This window comes from Cryptomeria japonica, chromosome 3, assembly GCF_030272615.1.
Source record: "Cryptomeria japonica chromosome 3, Sugi_1.0, whole genome shotgun sequence".
Classification (NCBI taxonomy): Eukaryota; Viridiplantae; Streptophyta; class Pinopsida; order Cupressales; family Cupressaceae; genus Cryptomeria; species Cryptomeria japonica.
Window position 1 is genome coordinate 570,679,875 of NC_081407.1, and position 24,680 is coordinate 570,704,554.

The following is a 24,680-nucleotide window of genomic DNA, read 5'->3' on the forward strand; positions in this document are numbered from 1 at the left end:
TTTCAAAGGATCTTCTCTTATTTTTCTCTTACAGTAGTCTATGACTTCTACAATTGTACAAATTACCTTGCCTCTACATTACTAAAATCTGCTTTCCTTACCTAGTTCTAGTTTATGCAAATTGGTGTATTTCTCTTACCTATTTGTGTGAATGCATCTTTTTCTTGTTTTCTTAGCATCTATGATAGTGTTGACACCTCTTAGAGTGGCATCTAATAACATTGTTCGTTTCTCTGTCATTGTTAAAAATTTCAATCTTGACTAAGTCTTAGAAAGCTAGACTTAGATAGGAATTAGTGTATCTTTTGGACAGTTTTATTGATGTTATGTGCAGTTACAAGTGGGGGTAGATCAAATTTTAGTCTAGATGCAAACCTTTTTTTCCCTTCTTTCATGCAACCCTTCTTTGTCTCCCTTTTCCCTCGGAATTAATAGATTAGAGTTTATTAGTGTTGGGTTGGTCCAACACCTGCACTCAGATTGAAGAGGAAGCCAACCTTCTTCGGAGATTCAACCTCACATTTAGCAAGGTCCCACACTTGAAAGGTTGATTCAATGTTTCACAAGGTTAGTGATGAAGTCTGGTCACTGAGGGTGCAAAATTTTGTGACATTAGGTTCCCTCTTTCTCTTTCAGACGGATAGCTCCATCTATTTTGTCTTAATAATCAAGGGGTATGTTACTTGTGACTTTGAAAAATGTTTACACTTGCATCTCCTTTTCCTTTCAAGTTGAATCCATGTACAATAGATAGGGAGTGAATCTTCCCAATGCCCATAGCAACACCATCAAACAGATCCAACATGAAAACTTTATCCCATTCTTTGAGTTTATCAATACATTTCTGCAAAAAAAAAAAAAAAAAAAGAACACGTTATATTTCATAGGTAATGATTACCCTTCTTTTCATAATAAAACAACCATTACTTACTTAAATAGTACTTGCTTGTTTGTGTTAAGATAATTGCAAAAGAAAAAATTCAAAATAATTTCAATGACTCTATAGCTAAAACAAAAGACATTGCAACAACTCCATGAGTGCTATAGAAAGATGTTGAAACATTAACATGAAAGCTATCGAGAAATGCTGCAGAAACTTCATGCAATATTAGATCATCAGTAATGAAATGAAAGAGTATGCCTAACATAATGGATAGTGAAATATAAAGCTAAGACTTGATAATGATAAGGTTCCACTACATCATGGCATCATAAAAATCACTTTCAAATTGTTAATGAGCTTAACAGCAGTAGTAACCCTAATAGAAAGTGTCAGTACATAAACTATTATGAAATGCAACAAATAAGTTTTCAACCATGTGGAATGGTTGTCCTTAACATTCATGACAGCCAATAGCAAATTGCGACTAAGTATGGAGAAACTTTATAGACAAATAGATCAAGACAAAATACTTGGACAACAGATGGTAACATCTGACAACCATATAAAAAAGAGAAAAGAAGACATTGAAGAGACTTAAAGAAGATACTAGTAACGATAGTCTATGAGGCTATGAAGCTATTAAAATGACCTATGCAAACTAACTCTGACTAGTTATTGGAGTTTAAAGGAGGCCATTATAGTAGCAGCAATAGATGGTGGAATAACATCATCAAAACACATTGTTGATTGTTCTACGGGTTACATTCAATGTTTTAGTTGTCTATTCACTATTATATAAGCTTCTTCATTGTTTGGGATATAACAATCATTAATACATGAAGGGTTTTAGAATCAAGGAAAAGAAAAGTTTCATGGCACTCACCTCAAGTTTAGCACCGCTACTACTATAAATATCATGCACATACTCCTCAAATTCAACATAACCAATATCAACGTTGTTCTGAAGTTGTGTAGATTTGCTCTATTGACAAGGTCTTTTCCTTTTCAATTTGCTTTCATATAATTTCTCTACACGTGGTTTAGTCATCATGCAAAGTTAATATAAATCAAGTAAAGAATGCAAAAGCTATAATTTTTTGTCCACAACAACTATTATATTGCCTCAACTTCAACACAACTATGATTGTGCTGCACATTCTTGTCCACTAGTTCATCATGATCACTATTAATATCAGCAACTCTCTTGGCATCAAGGCATTTTTTTTCTCATGTTGCTTTGATAAAATTGAAAAAAATATATCCAGATGAGGAGTAATTCATTTTAGAAATAGTCAACACAGCCTTTCCAAGCATAAAAGTCATAGTATACAGTCATATTTCATGAATACCCTAAGTTATACAAGGCAAAGGGTAGCATGCTATAGGTCACTATCATTGGCCCACAGTCATAGACCCCCTTGATAGTAAGAAGCATTAGATGTTCTTATGTTCATATTTAGAGGAGGAGTTAGAAAAAAGTCATTCACAAAAGAGAAAATATCTCTCTCATATTCATGTTGAATACTTTGCATGGTATACTATGTACGCATGTAAACTTTGAAAAGTTAGAAAATATAGACTAAAAGATAGTTTACAAGGTTGAGATAGTAGCTGGTAAAGCATGGTATACAAAACATTAAATAATGATCATATGAATAAATAGTGTGCACGAGAGAAAGTTTAGAGCTGTAAAGAGCCTTAAGTCTGTTATTGTTCAGTTCAAAACCATGAGACATAGATGATATTGGTAGTATTCATCATTGTCTTTAGAAAGCAATAGTCATTGATAGAGTCTTTGTCAAGAGAAAAACTAGAAAAAATCCATCATGATTGTTATAGAACATATAAAAGGGATTTGTCTACCCCAGATCTCTCCATCGAATGCAATCATAAGGGATAGAATCTCTAGGACAGCATTATGAACTATGAAGGGTCTATTCAAAAAAAGGTTCTCACATATGAAAGAATAACAATAAGAGGGAAGTGACAAAGTAGAGGGTTCAATCACAGTCACAACCATATGAAGATAGTAAGACAAGATCAAAAGACACAGGCAATACACAGTCATGAACCACAAATTCATCAAAAGCAGTAAAATAGCTCACTATGTTAAAGTAGAAACACATACAAAAAGGATAATGGCTCCTTCAAAAAATAGAGATGACAATGCCATGATAGAAACCTTTAGACAATCCTTGAATCAGAAAAGGGCAACCTTACTGTAGCCCAAGGCATAGTATGATCATAGTCAAAAGAGCATCACTTATGTGTTAACTATTATTGGAGAACAAAGACTTTGACAGGCCATGTGGTATGACAAGATCACATTGAAGAGTATTATAATCTAATAGTGACATGGCTTATAGCAGTCACAGAGATCCCAAGGATGCAAAAGATCTGAGTCTAGATAATCATGACCTATATGGTAATTTTAATACAGATATTGAAGACATAACAGTGAGTAGTTTGAAATTTCAAAGAAAAGAACTAGGCTTGGCTCACAACAAATACAAAGATAGTGAACATTAATAAGTCATAACCATGGATGGTAATGAACTCCATATGAAGCATCAATCAATGTAATGAAGATTGTAGGTCTCCCTATCAAGACACAAAGATAGCAGTCCTAATGGAAGGCTCTTCACAACAATAAAGAGCAGAGCACAGAGTCATACAGGGTTTGTCACAACCACAAAATCACTGCGTAAGAGCGTAATAGTGAAAATTCTAATCAATCTAGAGAGAATTTTTATGGTACAATGAGAAAGAAGTTCAAGGAAAGCATTTCTCAAAAGCAGCCAAGAGACCTAGGACTGGAAACATATAGTCTATATTTCACCTCAAAGACCTCATAATGGTAGCATTGATAGCAAAGGTTTTTTAAATGCATGCATGGTATAGTCCTTTTGATAGTGGTACAGGTTGTCATGGCCAATAAAAATGTTGACAAATGGGGAAATGATTAATGCATGAGCATCATACATGGCACTCAAGAACAAAAGGGCAGTCCCAACACCTGAGAAGAAAGGTCATTGTGGGACAGTGACCATCCTAAGCCACAGAAAGAACAGTGATTGTAGCCTAGACATTCATGAACCACAATGAAAACTCCAAATATTTGCAAGGTGTAAGAATCAAAGACAGTGGTATGAACCTAAAAATAATGCATGAGCATCATACATGGTACTCAAGAACAGCGACAGTGTTAGACAATCCAAGTCAATCCAAAGTGCAAAAAAGACAATCTACACAATGACATTTTGTAGTCATGGTGATGGAATCAAAGATCAAGTTCAAATGGCAAGTCTAAGTCATACCATTCACACATGAAAGAATAGTTAAGACCACTTAGGAATAGGCCTACAAGAAAGATCAAATGCTGATGAACAACCCAATGCAAACCTAGAGTGGCAGCTTTCAAGATCAGCATGACATTCATGGAGCGATAAATAAGGATTCACAAAGAGGTAACCAATGGGTTTTCATGTTGTATAAATTAATTGAAATGAGAAGTCCTTACCAAAGACTAAAAGACAATGAGATGGTTACCAAGCAACATGGTACACTCATCTACAAGGATAGACATTCTAATAGAGGATGAATTGTTCTTATTATTATTCTTGCAGAGGCCGTCCAAATATACAAATCCATAATACATATGTCACAACCAACTCAGATATAGAGACTAGCAATGACAAAATTAGAGATTGTTTATAGTCACTGTCTTAGGATAGCCATAGATAGAGGAGTAAAATCCATGAGCATCAAAATAATGACATATACTATACCATTCATTGACTGATAAACAAGGGTTTGAGAAACAAACAAAAGATACTCATCACCAAAGATTGAGGTATCAAAAGAATGCCAGAACAGTCATCTCCAAGGAAGGCAGTAGAAATAAATACAACTACCTTGGGTGTAGCCAAATACCACAACCTTTTCGAGTAGTTCTCAATCCCTGCATCTATTGAAAAGGTTTATAAACTTCAAGAAAATGAAGTGAGTAGGTAAAACACCAAATTAGATGATCCTATCAGCATTTGCCATGACCTTCAGGAAAATGAGTGCTTAACAATAGAGTATGGATATCCAACAAGAAAAGGCATGTAAGCAAAGAGTTATAGCTTGCGACATGTTTGACAAAATGTCAAACTTCCCAACACTTGTGCTGTTTGTATGTCTAATAGGGGTGTAGTTAGTGACAAGTGTGGTAACCAAAGGAAACATAGTGAAGAATGGAATACAAACAATTCTGTGCAGAGAACCAGTTCAACTATTACATTGAAACAAGGGACTTCGAAAACACATTTACTAATTATAGTTACTAAGGTTACACGCTAGCTGAAAAGAGTCACACTAGAGTAATGCTAAATATGTGTCCACAACTCATAATTTAAATTCAGACTTCTGTGAAACAGTAGGCCAAAACCATTTGCCAAAAGGCATGGCAAATGTATTGAATCGGTATAATTTATGTAGAATTGAGCATATATCAATTAGTCTAAAATCATTAAATCGCCTTCCCTCAGTTGTTTGTTTGACTGAACATATGATTTTTTTGTATAAACTACATTAGGTTTGAGATAGTCTAAACTGTTGCAGAGGTATCTCAAGTTTCTGAGTATTTGACCTAATAATTTTGAATGTGTTAAAATTTTTTGTAGAAAATTTGATAGAAGATGGTTTTATATTTTTTCAGATCATAAATGAGTGCAACAACATTTCAGTTTTTGGTTTGGCAGATTTGGAGTATGTTTCCTTTTGACGAGATTTGTTTCTCTCTATTTATGCTAATGTTTACATGACTTCAGCTAGTACTAAAAAGTGAAGATGATTATAGAAATTAGATTCTTTTAAGAATTAGTTACTTTGGTTTAAGAAAAGGAAATTACTACCAAACAAACATCAAGTCAATATTATTTTTTTTGGATACCTAGTAGTATGACATGGGCTTATTAAAATGTGAATGTATAAATGCTAAATACAGACACATAGTTGTCAAATTAAAAAAGTATGGGAAGAATGTGATTTGAAGGAATTGATGATTATTATGTATTTTATGAACTTGATATTTTGTAAAAATATGAAGATATATAATATAGTATGTGTTTTCTGTTCTATGTGAAAACTTATTGACACTAATTTTTCATATAGAAATTACCTAAAAAAATTATTAAACTTCATCTTGTATTAGAAAATACAAAAGAATGTGAAAATTTCATAATAAATTTAATGTATCCAATTTTTTTTTTAAAAGCATGCCATCTAATTCTTTGTTTCATAAGAAGAAATGAAAAACACCCTCAATAGGCAAGAACTTTCACAAAATACTTCAAGCATCGGATTTGAGTGAATAAACAAAATACTCCCAGCATTAGATTTAAGTACACAAAGAAAGTGAAAAAAAAAGTTATAATAAACAGATTAAAAGTAAAACCCCAAAAAGGAAGACTTATAATTTCAAACCAGCGTGGGCGAGGAATGTTTGTATTCAGCCTTTATTTTGAAGATGTTCGTTGGATCCAGTTTTTTCTGATGTGCTTGTATTAAATTTTAGTTGATTCTCTTACCACAATTCACAAATTGTTTAATTCATTCCGTGATTATGAATGTTGCAAAATGTCTTATACCATATTTGTAAATTAAGATGTTAAGACTCAATCTTTTTTCAATCTTGTTAACTTGTACTTTGGAGGTGATAAGCTAAATTCATGTTCAATGCAAGATTTTTAACATATTAGTGAAGAAATTGATTGCTAATTGAAACCTAGTGCTATATGACATTAGTTAGCCTAACTATAATAGTATTGTGAAATTTTTAAAAAGAGATGTGGAGAAATAATTTTTGAAACATTAGCCAAAAACATTATGTTGAACTACAAAACAAATATCAATAATCAATTTTGAATATGAAAGCAATAATGTGTAAAAGCTTGAATGACAAGGATTGAGACTATAGTCATTTTTGTTGTTATTAAAAATGAAATTTCTTAAGGAATATAAGGTAGAGAAGAGAATTTGACAATATGTATGAAAGAGGCATAATGACAGTCACAGGGTAGTTGTCTTTTTTAATTTAGATGAAAGCTTGAAAATGTTCTTAGTAATGATTTACTAAGTTTGTAGTTTAGAGAGGTACTAATTTGTTACTCTATTTTTTTATTATTTTATTTCAACAGAAAGTATTGAAGACAAAACGATATTTTTATTGAAATAGAGAGTTAACGATTATGGTATTTTTAAAGAGAGCAAGACCTCAATATATAGCAAACATAACTTATCAAATTGATTAGTTAAGCAATTCAATCATAGAAACATAACCACAAAAACATTCACCACTTGATACAATACTTTTGATGTGGAAACCCAAATGGGAAAAACTACAGTGAGATGAGACTCACAAGATAACTATCTGAACTCTTCTGAAGTTCTCCTTGTTAGGAGCCAAGCCTGTTAAATATTTTACAAAAAGTTCTATTAAGAACAAATCCCGTTAGGGACCACCCGGTTAAGGGATTGACTATAATGCCTTGTTAGAAGCAATACCCTGTGAGGAGTAACCATTGTAAAGGATTTAGAATCCAAGCTAATGGATCACCTGGTTAGAGGATTTGAATAACACAAAGCTTGTTAGAGCTTACCCGGTTAAGGGATTTTATTGTTGTAATTGTTAGAAAACAGCAGGGGTTTGTTGATCTGTTAAAATATCACTTCACTTGCTTGTCCAGATCCTTTTCATGCTCTCATCTTCTTTTACACAAACTATAGATACATCATCTGGTTCGGCAACCTCACACTCAATTCAAATTTGCCAACACACTAAACAAAAACAACTCATTGACCTTATAAACAAATCAATTAGGTCGGTAACACAACAAAAACCTAATACTCTCATTGAGATTACAAACAAGTCATTTCAGGTCATAATTATTACCGCTCATCATCATATCATAAACCAATGTAACCAATTCACCAGACTTAATCGGTTAGGGTTTATCAAAACAACAGATAGGGTTTACCGGTTCAATTCTCCAAATCTTAGCAATACCAGTTCACTCCACAAACTTACAAACCGGTTACAGTTCCTTTCACTTAGCTCTTCCTACTGGTTACAAAACAATAACATTATATCAATAACATTACCGGTTAATTAACATCAATGACAACATAACAAACCATTAATGCAATCTTCATGCAAATGCCAACATATACATGTTGTAGGGAACATTAGTAAAACAAAGTGGAGGTAGAAAAGGAAAAAACAAACATATAGAAAAGTGATTTATGCTAATTAAGGAAGTAACCTCAAGATTTCACCAAATAGAATATCATGTAGTACTCAAGAAACCAAAATGGGTACCTTGCATAGTGCACAAATCTAGCAAACTCTGATAAAAAATGTTGAACTTATAGAAACTTCGACCTGCATTTAAGTGCAAAACTTTTACAAAGTCCGACATCAAACTGTAAAATTTGATTAAAGTTTGCCAATAGAACCTATAAATATTATTCCAAGTGTGAATTGTGTTTTGAAGATGAATGCTTTCCCTATACTTATATGTGTTCATGAAGAGGGAAATTTGTAATTTTAGAGGGGCAACCTGGACAAAAAACATGAAATATTTTATGAAATGCAAGCTCAATAAGGTCGACTTGGATGAGACTTAAACATTTTCAAGGGAAAGTTAATTTAATATGAAAACAAATAACATCAATAACCTGGCTGACCTATATATTGTAGATAAAATAAGTGTTTAGAGATTATATAAAAGGGAAAGATTGAGATCATTCTTTTTAAACATCCATAATGTAATTCAATTTCACAACAAACCCTAAGCGCAGAATTCAAGAGAATTCCTTCAGACTTGAGCAAATTGTGTTCGAATTTCATCAGCACATAAAGAGAATTTATCATCATACGTTGCGATGAATCTGTTGAGGCTTAATTTGAAGCAAATTTTAGAGTTATTTCCATCTGATTAGGTGCAAATTTGTCTCAGTATTGAACTGAATTTATGCAGAAATGATTCAAACCCTTGAGATCAGACATAGTCTAAATTTGATAAGACTGATTATGATTGATTTGGGAGACATTTCCACTATTCTTTAAGACTTGATTTGGACCAAATAAGGGCAGCCCTAGGTGCAAATTGTGCAGATCTCTTTCATCTTTCCAATCAAACCCGAAGCAAGTTAATTTATAGCTAGAGAGTGGAGGCTAATGGCATCAATTCAATTCAGACCTGATCAAATATCTATCAAACCCATGAAATATGTGAAAGAAAATGAATAATGCACATGAATTATTTGACAAAATGAATAATGCTAATGTGTTATCCTGGATTGCTATGATTTTAGGCTATTTGCAAAATACTATTGTTGATGAGGTTTCAAAGTAAATATACTAAAAGAGAAAAAAACATAGGTGTCCTAAATTTCTAATCCATTAAATACCTATGCAAACCCAAACAAACCCAAAATTTCCACCTGTTTGTAGAATTCAATAGTAGAGCAAAAAACCCCAAATTTATCACCCTTTCTATAAATTTTTTTCAATCATGTCAAGAATATTTCAGTATAACAAATCCAGATGGGAGGAATTTCAAATAATATAAATCATTACATTCCTACATCAAAAAAATAAACTACAGAGATCTGAACCCTAAAATAAACTCTCATACAACCGAAACAATTTGAACCCAAAGACTGTATAACTTGTATTGCAAGATTCTTTCAAAGGATCACCTGAAGTTACAGACTAAGGACAAAGTTTTTACTGGAATTTGAAGGTTGTTCATACCTGTGGGTACATGATTTAGTTATAGAAAATATGGGAGGTGGTAAAAGGTGCCGGACGATAGGACATTGCAAAAGTTCTATCAATTCCAATATTTTGTCAGTCGACCACCAACATTAGAATGTCTATCCTTGATTTTGAATAGTATGGCAATTTTATTATTGTCATTTTGAATAGTATGGCAATTTTATTATTGTCATTGGTACAAGTTTGCTAGATGATTATAATAAAAAACTACAGATACCAATATAGAACAGGTTAAAATATTCATATACCAATCTTCAATAGATATTTTATGGGGTTAAAAATATCTATTTTTTGTTTGTTGGGAATATTGTACTAGTTTCAAAATGTGAGATGGGTATTCAGGTAATTTGTGGACTCTAAGTCCACACTAGAATCCTATCGACTAAAAATAAAATAGGATCACTACATACAAATTTAGAACTATAAAATCTATTGAAACCATGACAAGTGACTTACCATAGGATTTTACAATAAACAAATTTGTCGTTCTTCAATGTTGCCGATGAGAAAGAATGGGCAGAGTTTGCAGAACAAAAATGTTACTATGGGCAAGAAAATGAGATGATCAGTTGATATCTCAAGAAAATAACCAAACATACATGCCAAAATTTATTTCTCACTAATCCTCCTCTAGACTGTATTGCAAAATGCATGTTTCTTTTGTCTTAATTTTTAATTTAAGACAATTAAAATAATTTTTATTTTTAATTTAAAATATTTAATTTTATTATTTAAATATTTAAGACAAAATATTAATTTTGTCTTTAAAAATTATGTTAAAACCCTCATTTACGTAGTAGTGCTAGGACAAGAGTCTTGGAGATAGCGAGACATCTTCAAGACTCCTTGGAGATGCCGAGACATCTTTGTGTCTCTGGTGGTGCATCAGTGATAGTGGTAAGATGGCGGTGGATGCCACGTCCTTGTCTCCCCATCCCAGAGACATCCCTGTCTCTGATACGTGGGCTTAAGGGGGGAGACACATCCCTATGGAACACCGAAATTTATACATTTCATGATTTATAGGTTTTTTACGCTGATATATGATTGCTTTGGGCTATAATCTTGGAATTTAAATTTTTAATTCTTAATTCTCTATTTAAATGTCACAGGTTTAATGGCAGAGTAGTTTTTGAGGCATAGGCAAAAAAATTACAAATCTCAGTCTCAAAAGAAGAAACAATCAAAACTAAATACCTAGCAACCCTCTTAGTACTCTCAAAGACCTTATAGTTGACGAAAACTAACATTGTTGGCCCTTAGGGCACTAAAACGAGCTCATAGATTATCTCACAATATAATATGTATGATTACAAATCTCAGTTTGTCAGCATATTTTATACATTTCTAGGAAGATCTAAATGGAGGATTTAAGCTTGAGCACTACCTCCTCTTGAGCTCTTTCCGAATTTCCCAAATCTACTTTACGCTGTACACCCGCACACCAATAATTTCACAAATTTCCTATTGACCTTGCACACACAATACAACCGACCACACACCAATTCCAAATAGTTTTTTTAATGCCCACTTTACTTTTGGTTATGTTAATATCATATTGTATAGGGGAGTAGTCATTTGTTTAGTCATTTATTAAGTCATTTTTGTTTGTGTGGCTAATTATTTAGTTGTGATTTTACCCCATGATCAAATTGGTTATTTATTTAGTCATTTGTAGCTATGTTACAAAAAATGACTAGAATTTGGTCATTTTTAGCTGACATGACTAAAAGTTTTAGTCACCTAGTCATTTATTTGCCATATTTCTACTAGTGATTACAAATCAAAGTGTTGTACAAAAGATAGGAGAGAGCATTATACAAAATTAATCAAAATATTGCCTAACATAAATCTACTGATTACACTTCACCAAAATAGTAGAAATGACTACAATTTAGGCCATAACATATGGAGTAATACAGCAAGGAAAGTAGCCAATTACAACACAGAACAATGATCTCCAATCTCTCTAGTTTGAGCCCTTCTACTACCTATCTGGATGCCTTGAATTTTAAACTCTTCCTCAAAATTATTAAGTTGAACTTGTAGGTCTCCAAGTGTCATTTTGAGCTTCTAGATTTGGTTATTGTGTGTGTGTGTGTATATAATATATATAATGTCTTGGGAGCCGTAGGCCCACCTTGGTGGGTTGTGAACGCCCTCACCACCCCCCTCCCCCCCATGGAGCCACAACACCCAATGTGAGGGTTGCAACCCTTGTGGGCATCACAACACCCACATTGTGGAGGCTACGACTCCCACAAGAGTCGTAGCACCCACACCGTGGGGGTTGAGACCCCTATGGGTGCCATAGCACCCACATTGTGGAGGTTGCGACCTCCCATAGAGTGAGAAGCCACCACAATAGGGCCAAGGGGAGGGGGATCCTCCTCTCCACGACCGTAATTTTTGTTAAAAAGAGTATGTATAATAGATCACACTCACTATTAATATCAGAAAAATATGAAAAGAAAAGATAAAATAAATTTTAATATTGATAATGAAAGATCTACACATGTATACACATAAAAATTGGCTATGAGCAATTTTATATTTATTTAATAATTATTCTTTTATTAAATAGTTAATATGAAAAGATTAATGTATTTAATTCATTTTCATGTCTTTCTATTAATTAATTCATCTATCCTATTCTTCTAATTAATTAAATATGTAATATTTAATTATTCTTTTAACCAAGTTAATTAAATATCTCATATTTAATTATCTCCTCCAAATAATTAAATATCCAATATTTAATGGTTATTCTCCTATCCTATAGTCTCAAATATTAAATAATTCTCAAAATTATTTAATCCCTTTTCCAACTCATCCTCCATCTCCACTTCATCTTCCCTTTGCCAACTCATCCATCATGTGGCTAAGGAAATTAATATTTCTTAAATATTAATTCATCATTTATCTTCAACTTCCAAACTTAATGAATATTGTGTACGTACACATATTTCATAACCATTTCCTATATTCTCTCCAACACCCTCTACATCTTAGGAAGGACTTGAGTCCACTTGTCCTATCATGCCTAAATTTCCTCCAACCATCCCTAGATTCCCTCAGTCAGCAACCCAGTCAAGGTGAGATGAGTGACACTTGTCTTCTCCTTCCCCCTTTCTCTCAACCTTCACCTTTGCTCACAGCCATTCAAATTTGTAGATCTGATCAGGACTGTTGATCTAAGCCACATCATCTCATCTTCTCAAAGTCTATAAAATCAAGAGCTTCAGTTGAGAGAGAGTTAGACTTCAAGAGTCTTCAAATCAATCATATGCATCTGTGAGTTTTTGAAGCAAATAGAAAATAGAAAATAGAAAATAACAAATATCAAATAGCAAATAGCAAATATCATATAGCATAATCATTTTAGCAAAATCATGTAGTATTGCATATCATAGTATCAGTTAACTACAAGTTATCAGTCCATTCTTCATATGCCATCTTGGAAGCCATCAGTGCATTGTCTGAGAGCACACCATTTGCAATCAGGAACAGCAGAGTTAGGACACAATGAGACATAAGTCATGAAGGTAATGTTAATATTTTTTTTTCATATGTATTTCATGCAGTTTCATTGGTTGAGTTTGGATTTCTTGTAGCATTTCCATTAGTATTTTGTGAAACTAACTTATTGCAAGTAACATTTTGAGGATGAAATTCAAGTCGACACAACACATAATGAAAAAATAGAAATGAAGGTCTTGGTGAGGATACGATTGCTAGAATTTTTCCCATCCTTTGATGCCTGCAATAAAGTATTCAAAAAGAAAAAAAAATTAACAACAATCTGGGTATAAGCATGGAAAAGCATTTTAGAAACAATATGGCACCAAGAGATTGCAACAATGCAACCTTTTGCTGATAAAGAGATGAATGCGAGCATGCAAGAAATTTTCTATGATATCATTTTCTCTACAACCCCTCTTCTACACTTGGATGCCTATGAAAATAAAACAAAGGAAGAGACATATTAGATCTAGAGTTTTCAGATCCAGAGTTTTCTTTGAGGAAAGGAAATAAGAGAAAATGGGATGCTTCATAAGATTTATACAAAATAAAACTACAACTAATAAGAGGAAAACAAGAAGATTCAACCTAGAAACAAAACCCCCAAAAAAGGGCAAGCAATTTGCAAACAAAACCCAAAAATTATTATTAGCATATGCATTTGAAAAGAAATTCTTAAAAAACCAATCTCTAATGGTAAAAATTTAGCATGGCTCTCTTCTTGAGATCAATCCCTCTTCAAAACCCCAATCATGGCCTCCAAGGAGACGAATGTTGCTACAACCTACAAAAAGAAAGGATTTGAACTACTTTCCCTTTTTTATTGTTTGATTTTAGGTTTTGTTGTAGCCCTAGAATCCAATGGTGGAGATTGAGTTCATCCTATGGATGAGATTAAATGCACATCCCATTAATGGGAAAATTGAATGCTAACTTTTAAAAAATTTAAAACTAGCATACCTATATTTTATAAATAAAATTAATGTAGACAGCATTGAGAGATATCAAATTTAAAAAATCTTTACCTATAGCATAGATTAATTAATCTCATATAATTTAGAATTAGAATTGAGTCTTATTTTAGAATATGAAATAATTTGCATGCAAAAAAAGAAGAAGTTTCTTTTAAATCTAGATTTAAAAACATAATTTTTTAAATTAGAAGTTTCTTTTAAATCTAAATTTAAAAATATAATTTTTAGAGTCATATCATAAAATATGAAATGAATTGCATGTAAATTTTTTTTTTTTTAAAGTTTCTTTAAAATTTAGATCTAAAAAAAAAAAAATTAAATTAGAAGTTTTTAAAAAAATTTAATGCCTAGTAAAAATTTTAACGTGACTGGCGACGCTAGCATGACACGCCCTCCAACTCCACATGACTCACTTTTGACCCAGAGCTATGAATCGGTGAAGCCACAAACGGGGGATCTCATCCCCACACTTCACTTGTTAATGTGATCGACGATGCTAACATGACATGACCTCCGAGTCCAAATGAATCACTTTTTACCTGGAGCTATGAATCGGTGAGGCCACAAATGGGAGACCACATCCCCACACTTCACTTGTTCAAACCCGTGAGCACAACAACCTAGCGAAGACACAAGGTCTGTGAGCACAATGTCCCAGCAGGGGTTTGAACCTTGGTGGCTGCTTCACCAATGAAGTGTTTTAACCGTTACACTACATGTCCGAAGACAATTAAAAGTTTTTTTAAATCTAGATTGAAAAATATAATTTATTTAAAATTTAATAAATAATAATAATATGAAGTTGCTTTTTAATTTAAATTTGTTTCTTTTAAATTTAGATTTAAAAATATATTTTTTTTTAATAAATAATAATATGAAGTTGCTTTTTAATTTAAATTTGTTTTCTTTTAAATTTAGATTTAAAAATATAATTTTTTTATTTAACAAATAATAATAATAGAAAGGTGCTTTTTAATTTAGGTTTTAGTCTTTAACATATTTTAAAATTATCCTCTTTTTAATTCAGTTTTTATTTTCTAGTCATAATAAACAAGTGCCACATAGTGGTGAGTACTTGTCGTGTTTATTTGTAGTTGACATAGTAATTTTTGTTATAGTTATTGAAAATATTTATTAATTATAACTAATATATTGTTTTATTTATTTATTTTATATTATTTATCTTTTTGAGAATTATTTGGTGTTACATGTATTATGTCAATTTGATTGGGGAGAAATTAATTAAATAGATGAATGGGGAGAAATTAATTAAATATAATTTAATTAAAATAGAGGAATGGGGTAAAAATGAATATCAAATATTCATTTAGGAAAGTGGTCATTTTTATACGTCTACAAGAGCTGTGACCTTAATCATCATGTTATATCCCCAATCCTAACACTAACTCCAACACTCATTATTTTAAAGTCTTGCATGTGTTGGGTTAGGATTAGAGTTTGAGCTAAATTAGGGTTCTAGAGTTTAAGTTAGAGACAGGGTTTAATTAGGGGTTTCAATTAAGGTTATGGTTAGTGTTGAGTTAATGTTAGGATTCTAGGATAAATCTTTAAGTCAATGTAATGGTTGTGGTTGGGGTTGGGGTTTAATTAGGGTTAGGATTAAGATTTTAGGAGAAAGCTTACATCATGATCAAGTTTAGACTTGGGGTTGGTGTGATGGTTCATTTAGAGTTAAGGTTAAAGTTAGGGTTCAATTAGGGTTATGATTAGAAATACATTTTTTAAACTTGCTATAATTAATGCCTTACATTGTTAGGTTAGGGTTAGGGTTGGTGTTAAAGTTATAGAATAAACTTTGGTATCAAGGCTACAATTAACATTAATATTGCACTAGGGTTTAGATTCAAGTTTAAGTAAAATGAAAACTACAATTAGGATTGCCATTACAATTAGGGTTAAGGTTAGGTTAAAGGCTAGGGGTGAATATGATTAAGTATCAATTAGGATTATAGAATAAATCTTTGACTTAGGGTTAGGATCAAGGTTAGGGTTATGTTATGAATAAAGTATCAATAACATTAAGGTTAATATTAGATTAGGGTTACTTGGTTAAGGTTAGGATTCAATTAGGATTAAGGTTAATGTTAGATTAGGATTCAATAAGGGAAACATAGTTTATTTATGATAAGGTTTGAATTAGGGTTATGGTTGGGGTTTGATTTGGCCTATAGCTAAAATTAGAGTTAGGGTTAAAGTGGGGTTAGGATTAATGTCAAGCCAGGGTTTAAACAATGTTCTTAATAGGGTTAAATTAGGGTTAGATTCAATGTTGGACTAGGGTTAAATTTAGGGTTAGAATAAGAATTAGAGATAGGATTTGGGTTATGGTTAAATTAGGGTGAGGTTTCAATGGGTTAGGGCTAAGATTAAGGTTAGTGTTCAGTTTGAGATGTGGCTTAATAAACTGTCTTAAAGTTAGGATTCATTTAAATTATGATCAACATTTAATTTAGGCTATTAATAGAGTTTAGTTATAGTTAGAGTTTAATTAGTGTTAGAGTTAGGGCTATGATTCAATTAAGTTACGATTTAGTTAGGGTTAAAATTAAAATAAGGCTAGGATTAAGGTTTAATTATGATTATAGTTTGAATGTTATTAGGATTAATATTAGGTTATTAGGGTGAGGGTTAATGTTAGATTAGGGTTAGATAAGAGTTAGGGCTAGGGGTCAATTAGGGGTAGGGGTAAATTATGGTTATAAGAAAAATATTTGAGTTGGGGTTAATATATGGTTAGGGTTTAAATAGGGTTAAGGTTAGAGATTAATTATGGTTAGGGTTAATGCTAGATTATGTTTTAAAAGGTTTAGCATTAGGGGTCAATGAGGGTTAGATTTAATGTTAGATTAGATTTAAGGTTAGGTTTAAAATTAGAATTAAATATAGGATTAGGATAAGAGATGAATTACCATTAGGATCAATGTTGCATTAGGGTTTAAATAGGGTTATTGTCTAGATTCAGTTGGGGTTAGATTTAATATTAGACAAGGGTTAAGCTTAGGGTTAGATTTAGAACTAAATATTTGATTATGGTTAGGTTTCAATAAATATCACATGTATCAAACCTAATATTTATATATAAGTAGATCATTGTATTTATCAAATGTAAAATATTTATATTTTGAATTTTATTTCAAGTAGTCTAATTGATCTATAGAACTATTAAATGTCAGATTTATTACAATCAACTCTATACTATTATTTATTAATGCCAAATATTTTTAATTTGATATCTCTCGGTGTACTTTCCTTAGATTTTTTAAAATATAGGTATACTAGTATTAATTCCATAAGTGTGGATTTTAATTAGAGTATAGCATAGCTAATTTATTGATTTTGAGGCAATTATGTGACCAAGCTCTAAAATTTTAACATAATGACAATCAATTCCCAACATCTTCCATATCATTTTCCTCCCTCCACAATCCAACTAAACATCATATTTAATTTATTTAAATTTTACAATTTTTTTTTTTTATTCTAACCTTAATTCTCTAAATGAATTATTTGGATATTTATGTCAACTATTCAATTTAAATATGTGTATTTGAAATGTAAGACATGTTTTCATAATTAATTTTTTTAACTCTTTTCCACCATCACTAGTTTTTAACATTTAATATTCAATAACTATAAAAAGTATTGCAAATCAATAGGCTGTATAATTTTTAAAGTGTGTGTAATAATATATACAAGAAATTATTTTTTGGAATAAAAATCCATCTTTTTGGATTTTCTTTCTCTTGAAGATATTTTTTTGGACAATTCTTTGTAGGAATGCCAAGTTTTCTTTTTTGATGCATTAAATGAAAATAACGAGAATGAAAGATATATTTGTTTGCTCTCGACAATCCAAACCAAAGATAAGCGCAAGGAATACAAATAATGTTGTTTTGGTTGTGCATTTCAACAGCTTAACGGATTCCAAAGCTCGAGTCATTGTCATCTGACATTTCCTTATTTCTGCTACTTGACCTGGTTTTTGTTTAATTTTTTAAATAGAGTAGTTGAGTTAAATAAATGTATATTAGATGTTTATTTAAGTTCTAAATAAAATAATTAAAATAAATGTGTATTTTGATGTTGAAGGGATGCAGATTGATTTGTTATGATAGATAATATTTAAATATTTAAAATTTGAGAGAGCAGATCTAAAAATAGATAGTTGAGATAAATGCGTCTTATGAATATAAGAGAATTAGACAAGGTTGCATATTTTGCATAAAGTGTGTATTCATTATAAAATATAAATAAGTAAAATAATAATGATATAAATAATATACAAATTTATAAGATTGAATTTTTCAATGAAATATGTGTTCTCAATTTATAAAAATTATATTAAATATGAAAAATAAATCAACTATAACATTTTCCCTCACTTTTGTGAGTATCACAAAGAGGTGTATAAAAACTAAGGAGAGAGATCAAATAAGATAAACAAGAACACGATGATATGACAATATGAGTACATAGAAAATTAAGCATAAGCACAAAAATATAAGTATTAAAAGTTGACAAGAAGCAAGTAAATTCAAAAATGAGAAACTAAATAAGATAAACTAATGTCAAGCATTGATAACATGAGTCACAAACAGAATCTAAGCACATGAAAATATGAATTTGAATAAATGATAAAATATAAGTATAGGAAAGATACTTACATCAATGTGTATTTGAAGATAAAGATGATGGAAACTCCCATGTTTTTTCCTAAGTGAAGTAATTAATAAATACATGTATCCTATGAAAGGAAAACAACCTTGGCTCCGAGTGACAAGAATTTAAAAACATAGAAATGATCATCTTATTATATGTACCATGAAACAAAAGAGAGGTTAAGAGATTACCCTAGAAAACAATCACCATCGAATGTGTCTATCTGAATGTAATCAAGAGATGTGTCATAGAACTTCATCTCTTGCACATCCTTGCATTTGAGATATATTAGTGAGTAGTTATGCATGCTCATTTAATTTGATAATTGATGCATTTATAACATCAAAATATAATATATTATTGTCATCAAATCTACTATACTCATCATCATTAATAATCATATAATCCTTGTCATTTGATCCTTATTATTACACTCATTATGGAGATCCCCAATTTGAACTGCCTTTTGGCTAATACGATCTTGAATTTTGTATTCAAGAGTGTGATGCAATGATTCATAACATGTACATAAATTTTGTGATAGTCATAAAAATATTAGCCCTAAAATTTTGTATAACTCCTTCAAATGTATCAATTATCTTATTTAATTATTGGTAAAGTAATGAGTTTATGTTTTAAAATTTGTTTCAATATAATAGGTATCCATACATCTACTCTATAGAAAACTCTCCATATTAAATATCTTGTTTGATTCAAAAATAAATAAAAATAAACATGTAAAAAATTTACAATTCTTTTACATCTCAATTAAATTTTAACTTATAACATTTTAAAAAATGATAAAAATATCTATAAAATTAACATTCTATAATGATAATTAAAATAAATTAATTTTGAAAACTCTTTTTTTGACTTTCTTTTGTTTCAAGGTATATTCTTGAGGTATTTTTTTTTTGTGGTTCATGGGTATTCCATTAGTAGATAGTTAAATAAAAAACTCAAGCTATTCTTTAAGACATTGGACTCCCCTTAGGGTCTCCAACTTTGGCTTAAAGAAGTAGGCATGTACATAATCTATATTAAATCTCCAAATTCATCTTTCGTTGTTGTTAAAATCTTTATGGTTTGTAGGAATGATAATTATTATTTTTAGTTAGAGGAGAATTTTAAGGAAGTTTTCTTTTTAAATACATTATTTTCAAGAATCTTTAATGACAAGATAACAAAGTGAGATTTTCACATAATAAATAGAGGATAAATGTCTTTCATTTGTAAATCATGATTTGTTACGTATAAATTGACACGATGTCTCATCTTTTGAAAAAGTGTGGTACATACAAAGTGTTGCTCAAGATTTACCACTATGAATTTTGCCAAAAAATATTTAGAAGTAAAGATCGGTTGCAAAAAAAGACTTTTTTAGATTCCATTTTCTGACCTCATTGTGATTGCTTTCCAATTTTATATTCTAGGTGGATGGCAATTTTTCAAGGCAATTAATGAACTTGTCACATTGAATTGTATTTTCACTTTAAATATGGTAATTAGTGATTTTAAAAAAAAATAAAATTTTAAGCTTATCCTAACACTTCTAATCTTTCCTCAAGGCTCCTAGGGATGTCCCTTTCCATCTCTAACCATTTTTATTCAATAACACAAACACCTTTGCTACAATAAAATCGATCAAGAAGTGTTGAATTCCACCTAACAGTTTTAAGCCAATACTCCAGCCATACATGAACACCATGACTCAAATTAATGGGCATTTGACCTAAATTTATAAATAATGCATGTTACATATTCCTTATGTCCTTACATGCATTATCCAATGACCATGTTTAATTATTTTTTATAATGTTTATATCATTGTATGCTTTTATTATAATTGTTTAGCTAATCTTTTACATATGTACACATCCAATTTTGTATGTCATATTTGTAGATATTAGTTTTACAAATGTGAATCTAAATTAGAGTAGAACACAACTAATTTACACATTATAAGGTATTTTTCAAATCAAACCCTAAAATTTTAGGATAAACAAATCAATTATCTATATTTTTACCTTTTTTTAAAAAAATTTCAATTAAATATTACATTTAATTATTTAAATTTTATAAGTAATTACATAATTATTATTCTTGGCCTAACTCTCTAAATCTAATATTTTCTTAATCACTTCAACTTTTTTATTTAACTTAGATATTTATATAGAGGTTTATTTTTCTTTAAGGACAAGGTCTAATGCATCTATTTAGTTTATTTTTGCTAGCAATCACTGTTCAACTTTTTAAAGTGTTATTTGTGGAATTGGTGGCTCCATGAATATATATTATTTTCTTATTTTTAAGTAGTCATCTTAAATTTGTATTAATGATATTAATAATAATATATAAGTTAACAATTGGAGGGAAAAAAAAATGAAGGCAAATGTTAAAAAAAAAAGAAGAAAAGTAAAAGAACTTGTGAAGCCATATAGCATTTTTGACAACATACACTTCTACTTTATTTCTAACCTCTTCTTTTTTCCACAACCTATTTTCAATTCCTAAACCATAAATGTACCTCTAAAATAGAAAAAGAGATTCTACATTATTCCTTTTTCAGAATTATAAATGTATATAGAAACATTTTATTACTCAAATTTAAACAAAAACACACTCAAACAACTAAATAAAAACATAAACATAAATATATAAATAGAAACATAAACTTTCCAAACTCTTTTACACCTGCCCTAGTCTTTTAACTCATACTATTTGAATAAATTATAAAGAGATTCTAAAACCATGCGTATAATTTTTAAAATCTTCAAGTTATCCCCTGACATGGAATTCCCTTATGCTCTCTAACTTTGGCTTCCACGAAACCCTGTATAATCTGCATTTAACCTCCTCAAACTCCTCCAAATTCATCTTCGGTTGCACTGAAAACTCCTCTATTTTGTCGGAATGACAAATTTTATTGTTTGGCGACAAGTTGTGAGAAGTTTTGTTTGTAGATGAGACCATATCCGAAGGCGAAAGCGCAGAGCGTAATTTGGAGATGGGAAACACAACATATCTTTCTTTCACTTGTAAATCGTAGTCTGCTGACAGCGGTTCGATGCGACGGCCCACCTCTAAACAATTCCTGTTGCACACAAAATGGTGAGGATTTTCCAGCATCACTTCTGCAACTTTTGCTCCTCTCTCAAACTCTTTAACGCTTCCATCTACCAAAACAACTTTAACAGTGTCGGACGGCAGAATGGATGAAGCGCACGACAAATAACTGCCCATTCCGCTGAATTTCTTTGCTCTGTATAATCCGAATGAGAGATAAGTGAGCAGAATTTGTGTGCAAGGAATATAAATAATGTTGTTTTGGTTGAGCATTTCAAGAGCTTGACGAGTTCCAAGCTGGAGTCATTGTTCTTACTCTGTTAGTTGACGTGGTTTTATATTTGGAAACCTCTATGTGTTTTACTCAGCCGGATTGTGCATTTCAGAGTCTTTGACGAATTCAGTGAGTAGGCAGAGTCAATGTATAATTGGTTGGAGATGATTTCAAAACAAACTTCTCTCACCTGCCATTCTAGACGTCTTAAACAAATATCTCGCATCACTTCGTGGTTTTTTAATGGAAGGTTTTCGTCTCTCTATAAGATGACTTTGTTAGTGGATAGAAGAGTACGAGATTTTCGTTGGAATTTTTCCACAAAATTTGATTATTAGACTCATTCTGAATCATTCAATATCAAAAATAGATAAAAATTTCATTAACTTATGTTCTCTTTTCTTATTTTTATAAATACAATCAAGAAGTATTAGATATTATTTTATTAATTGAAATTAATAATCAATTTAAATAAGAATGATCAAGTTCAACAATGAATATAATGAGATATATCTACACCTACTCAAAACATTAAAATATAAATTAGAATACACTTGCAATAGTCAAAGAATGAACTAAAACCACCTTACAATAAAAGCTAACTTCACATGTTATAAAGAAGAAACAAATATTCTTTCTTTAGTCTCTCTAATGAGTGGAAAATAGAAACCCAATACTCAAAAGGAAATATAAAAAACTTAAAAATCTCCAAATTTCATGCTCTAAACATACTATGATGAGTTCATCTATTTTGCTATAGGTATGTGGCCACACTCCAACCAAACATGAGTATTATAACACAAATTAAATTGTAGAATTTTGACCTAACTTTTTAAAACATTAATGCTAATATTATTTATGTCCTTACACATATTACCACATAATGGTATTTTTATCATGTTCAAATGTTTTTTATAATGATTATATAATTTTCTCTTTTTCTCTCAACTATGTGTACCTTTGTATGCAACTAATTGGAGGGGTACATGTATGTCACTAACATTCCATTTGGATTTATATTTTATAGTGTACAAACTTTGTTGTTTTCATGTTAAAACAAGTTTTATCAAATCTTTTTGCATAGTTTTAATCCTACTATTTTTTTCTTAACTGGACATCTACCTCTTTCTTCAAGCATTACACATAATCTCTTACTCTTTTCTTCTTACTTTTTAATCTTTAAAAGATATTTTTTGAGAAGCTTATAAACAACGTCAATTTTAAATGTGTGATTGATGCTGCTCATTGCATGCTTTTTTCATATTTTTATGTTTCCTGTCAAACACTCATTCCAAGGAGAGTTCAAGAATTGTCAACCATATTGTGAGTATATCTATATATTTCAAGATTGTTCAAGTTTTTTTATTTGCATGTAAATTGACTATTTATGCATCCTTATAATAGTTTGGACACACAAAAAAATGGCACAAGAGAAATGTAATGGTGCTAATTACATACACATATCCTTTTCTCTATGTTTTGGACCCAATTTGATTAGATTGTTTGCATGTCTTAAAGTAGCATAATATTGCATGAATTAGGATCATAAAACTATCCTATCCTAATCCCATTATGACCCATCTTATAAAATTGATCCCAATACCTAGATATCACATTTACCACCTACATCAAATTTACAAATATAGACTTATCCTAGGTTATTATGGTGGTCACATACATCAACCTCAAACTTTTAAAATTTGAATAGGTTGAAATACTCTTAATAACCATTCTTCAAGATAAAATAACACATATTTGTGTCTCTTGTTGTATTATTTAAAGTAATTGATTATGCTATTTGAAATCATGTTGCATGCCCTAATCTACTCACGGATCACCATAGCATCATCACTAAGGAATCTAATTGCATTGTCTAAGAAACATCATACTAGGAATATTAAAAATTGTAATGGATTGAAATAGGGTTCACTAGTCTAACATGCAAACTAAGAATCAAACCCAGTCCCACCAATTACATCAGAGAACAACCAATAGGCCCAATTACCAAACCTATTGGTAGAGAATTTGATTTATTGGTTCTCTTATTAATTGATTTTTCTTGATTAGATAAGTTGAATGCAAGAACTAGAATAGGGTTCATTAGTCTAACATGCAAACTAAGAATCAAACCCAATCCTACCAATTACATTAGAGAACAACCAACAGGCCCAATTACCAAACCTATTGGTAGAGAATTTGATTTATTGGTTGTCTTATTAATTGATTTTGTTTGATTGGATAAGTTGAATGCAAGAACTAGGATAAATGATGTAAAATTGACAGTGAACATCAGACAAATGTAGAACTAATATTCGGAGAACACTACAAGAATATAGATAACAATTTTTTAATAGGATTTCTAATGAAATTAAAACCCATTATAAATGACAATGTTATGCAATTTTTTTATTATTGGATTTTTTTTCTATTTTAATTAATTGCTATTGAAATTGG

General features: G+C 30.7%; 1 protein-coding gene across 1 annotated transcript; it reads right to left on the reverse strand.

Annotated features, from left to right (window-relative positions):
• Positions 1–21,664: 21,664 nt before the first annotated feature.
• LOC131075699 (uncharacterized) lies at positions 21,665–22,129 on the reverse strand. The gene has a single exon (XM_058012572.1). The coding sequence runs from the start codon at positions 22,127–22,129 to the stop codon at positions 21,665–21,667; it is 465 nt and encodes a 154-aa protein (XP_057868555.1).
• Positions 22,130–24,680: the final 2,551 nt, after the last annotated feature.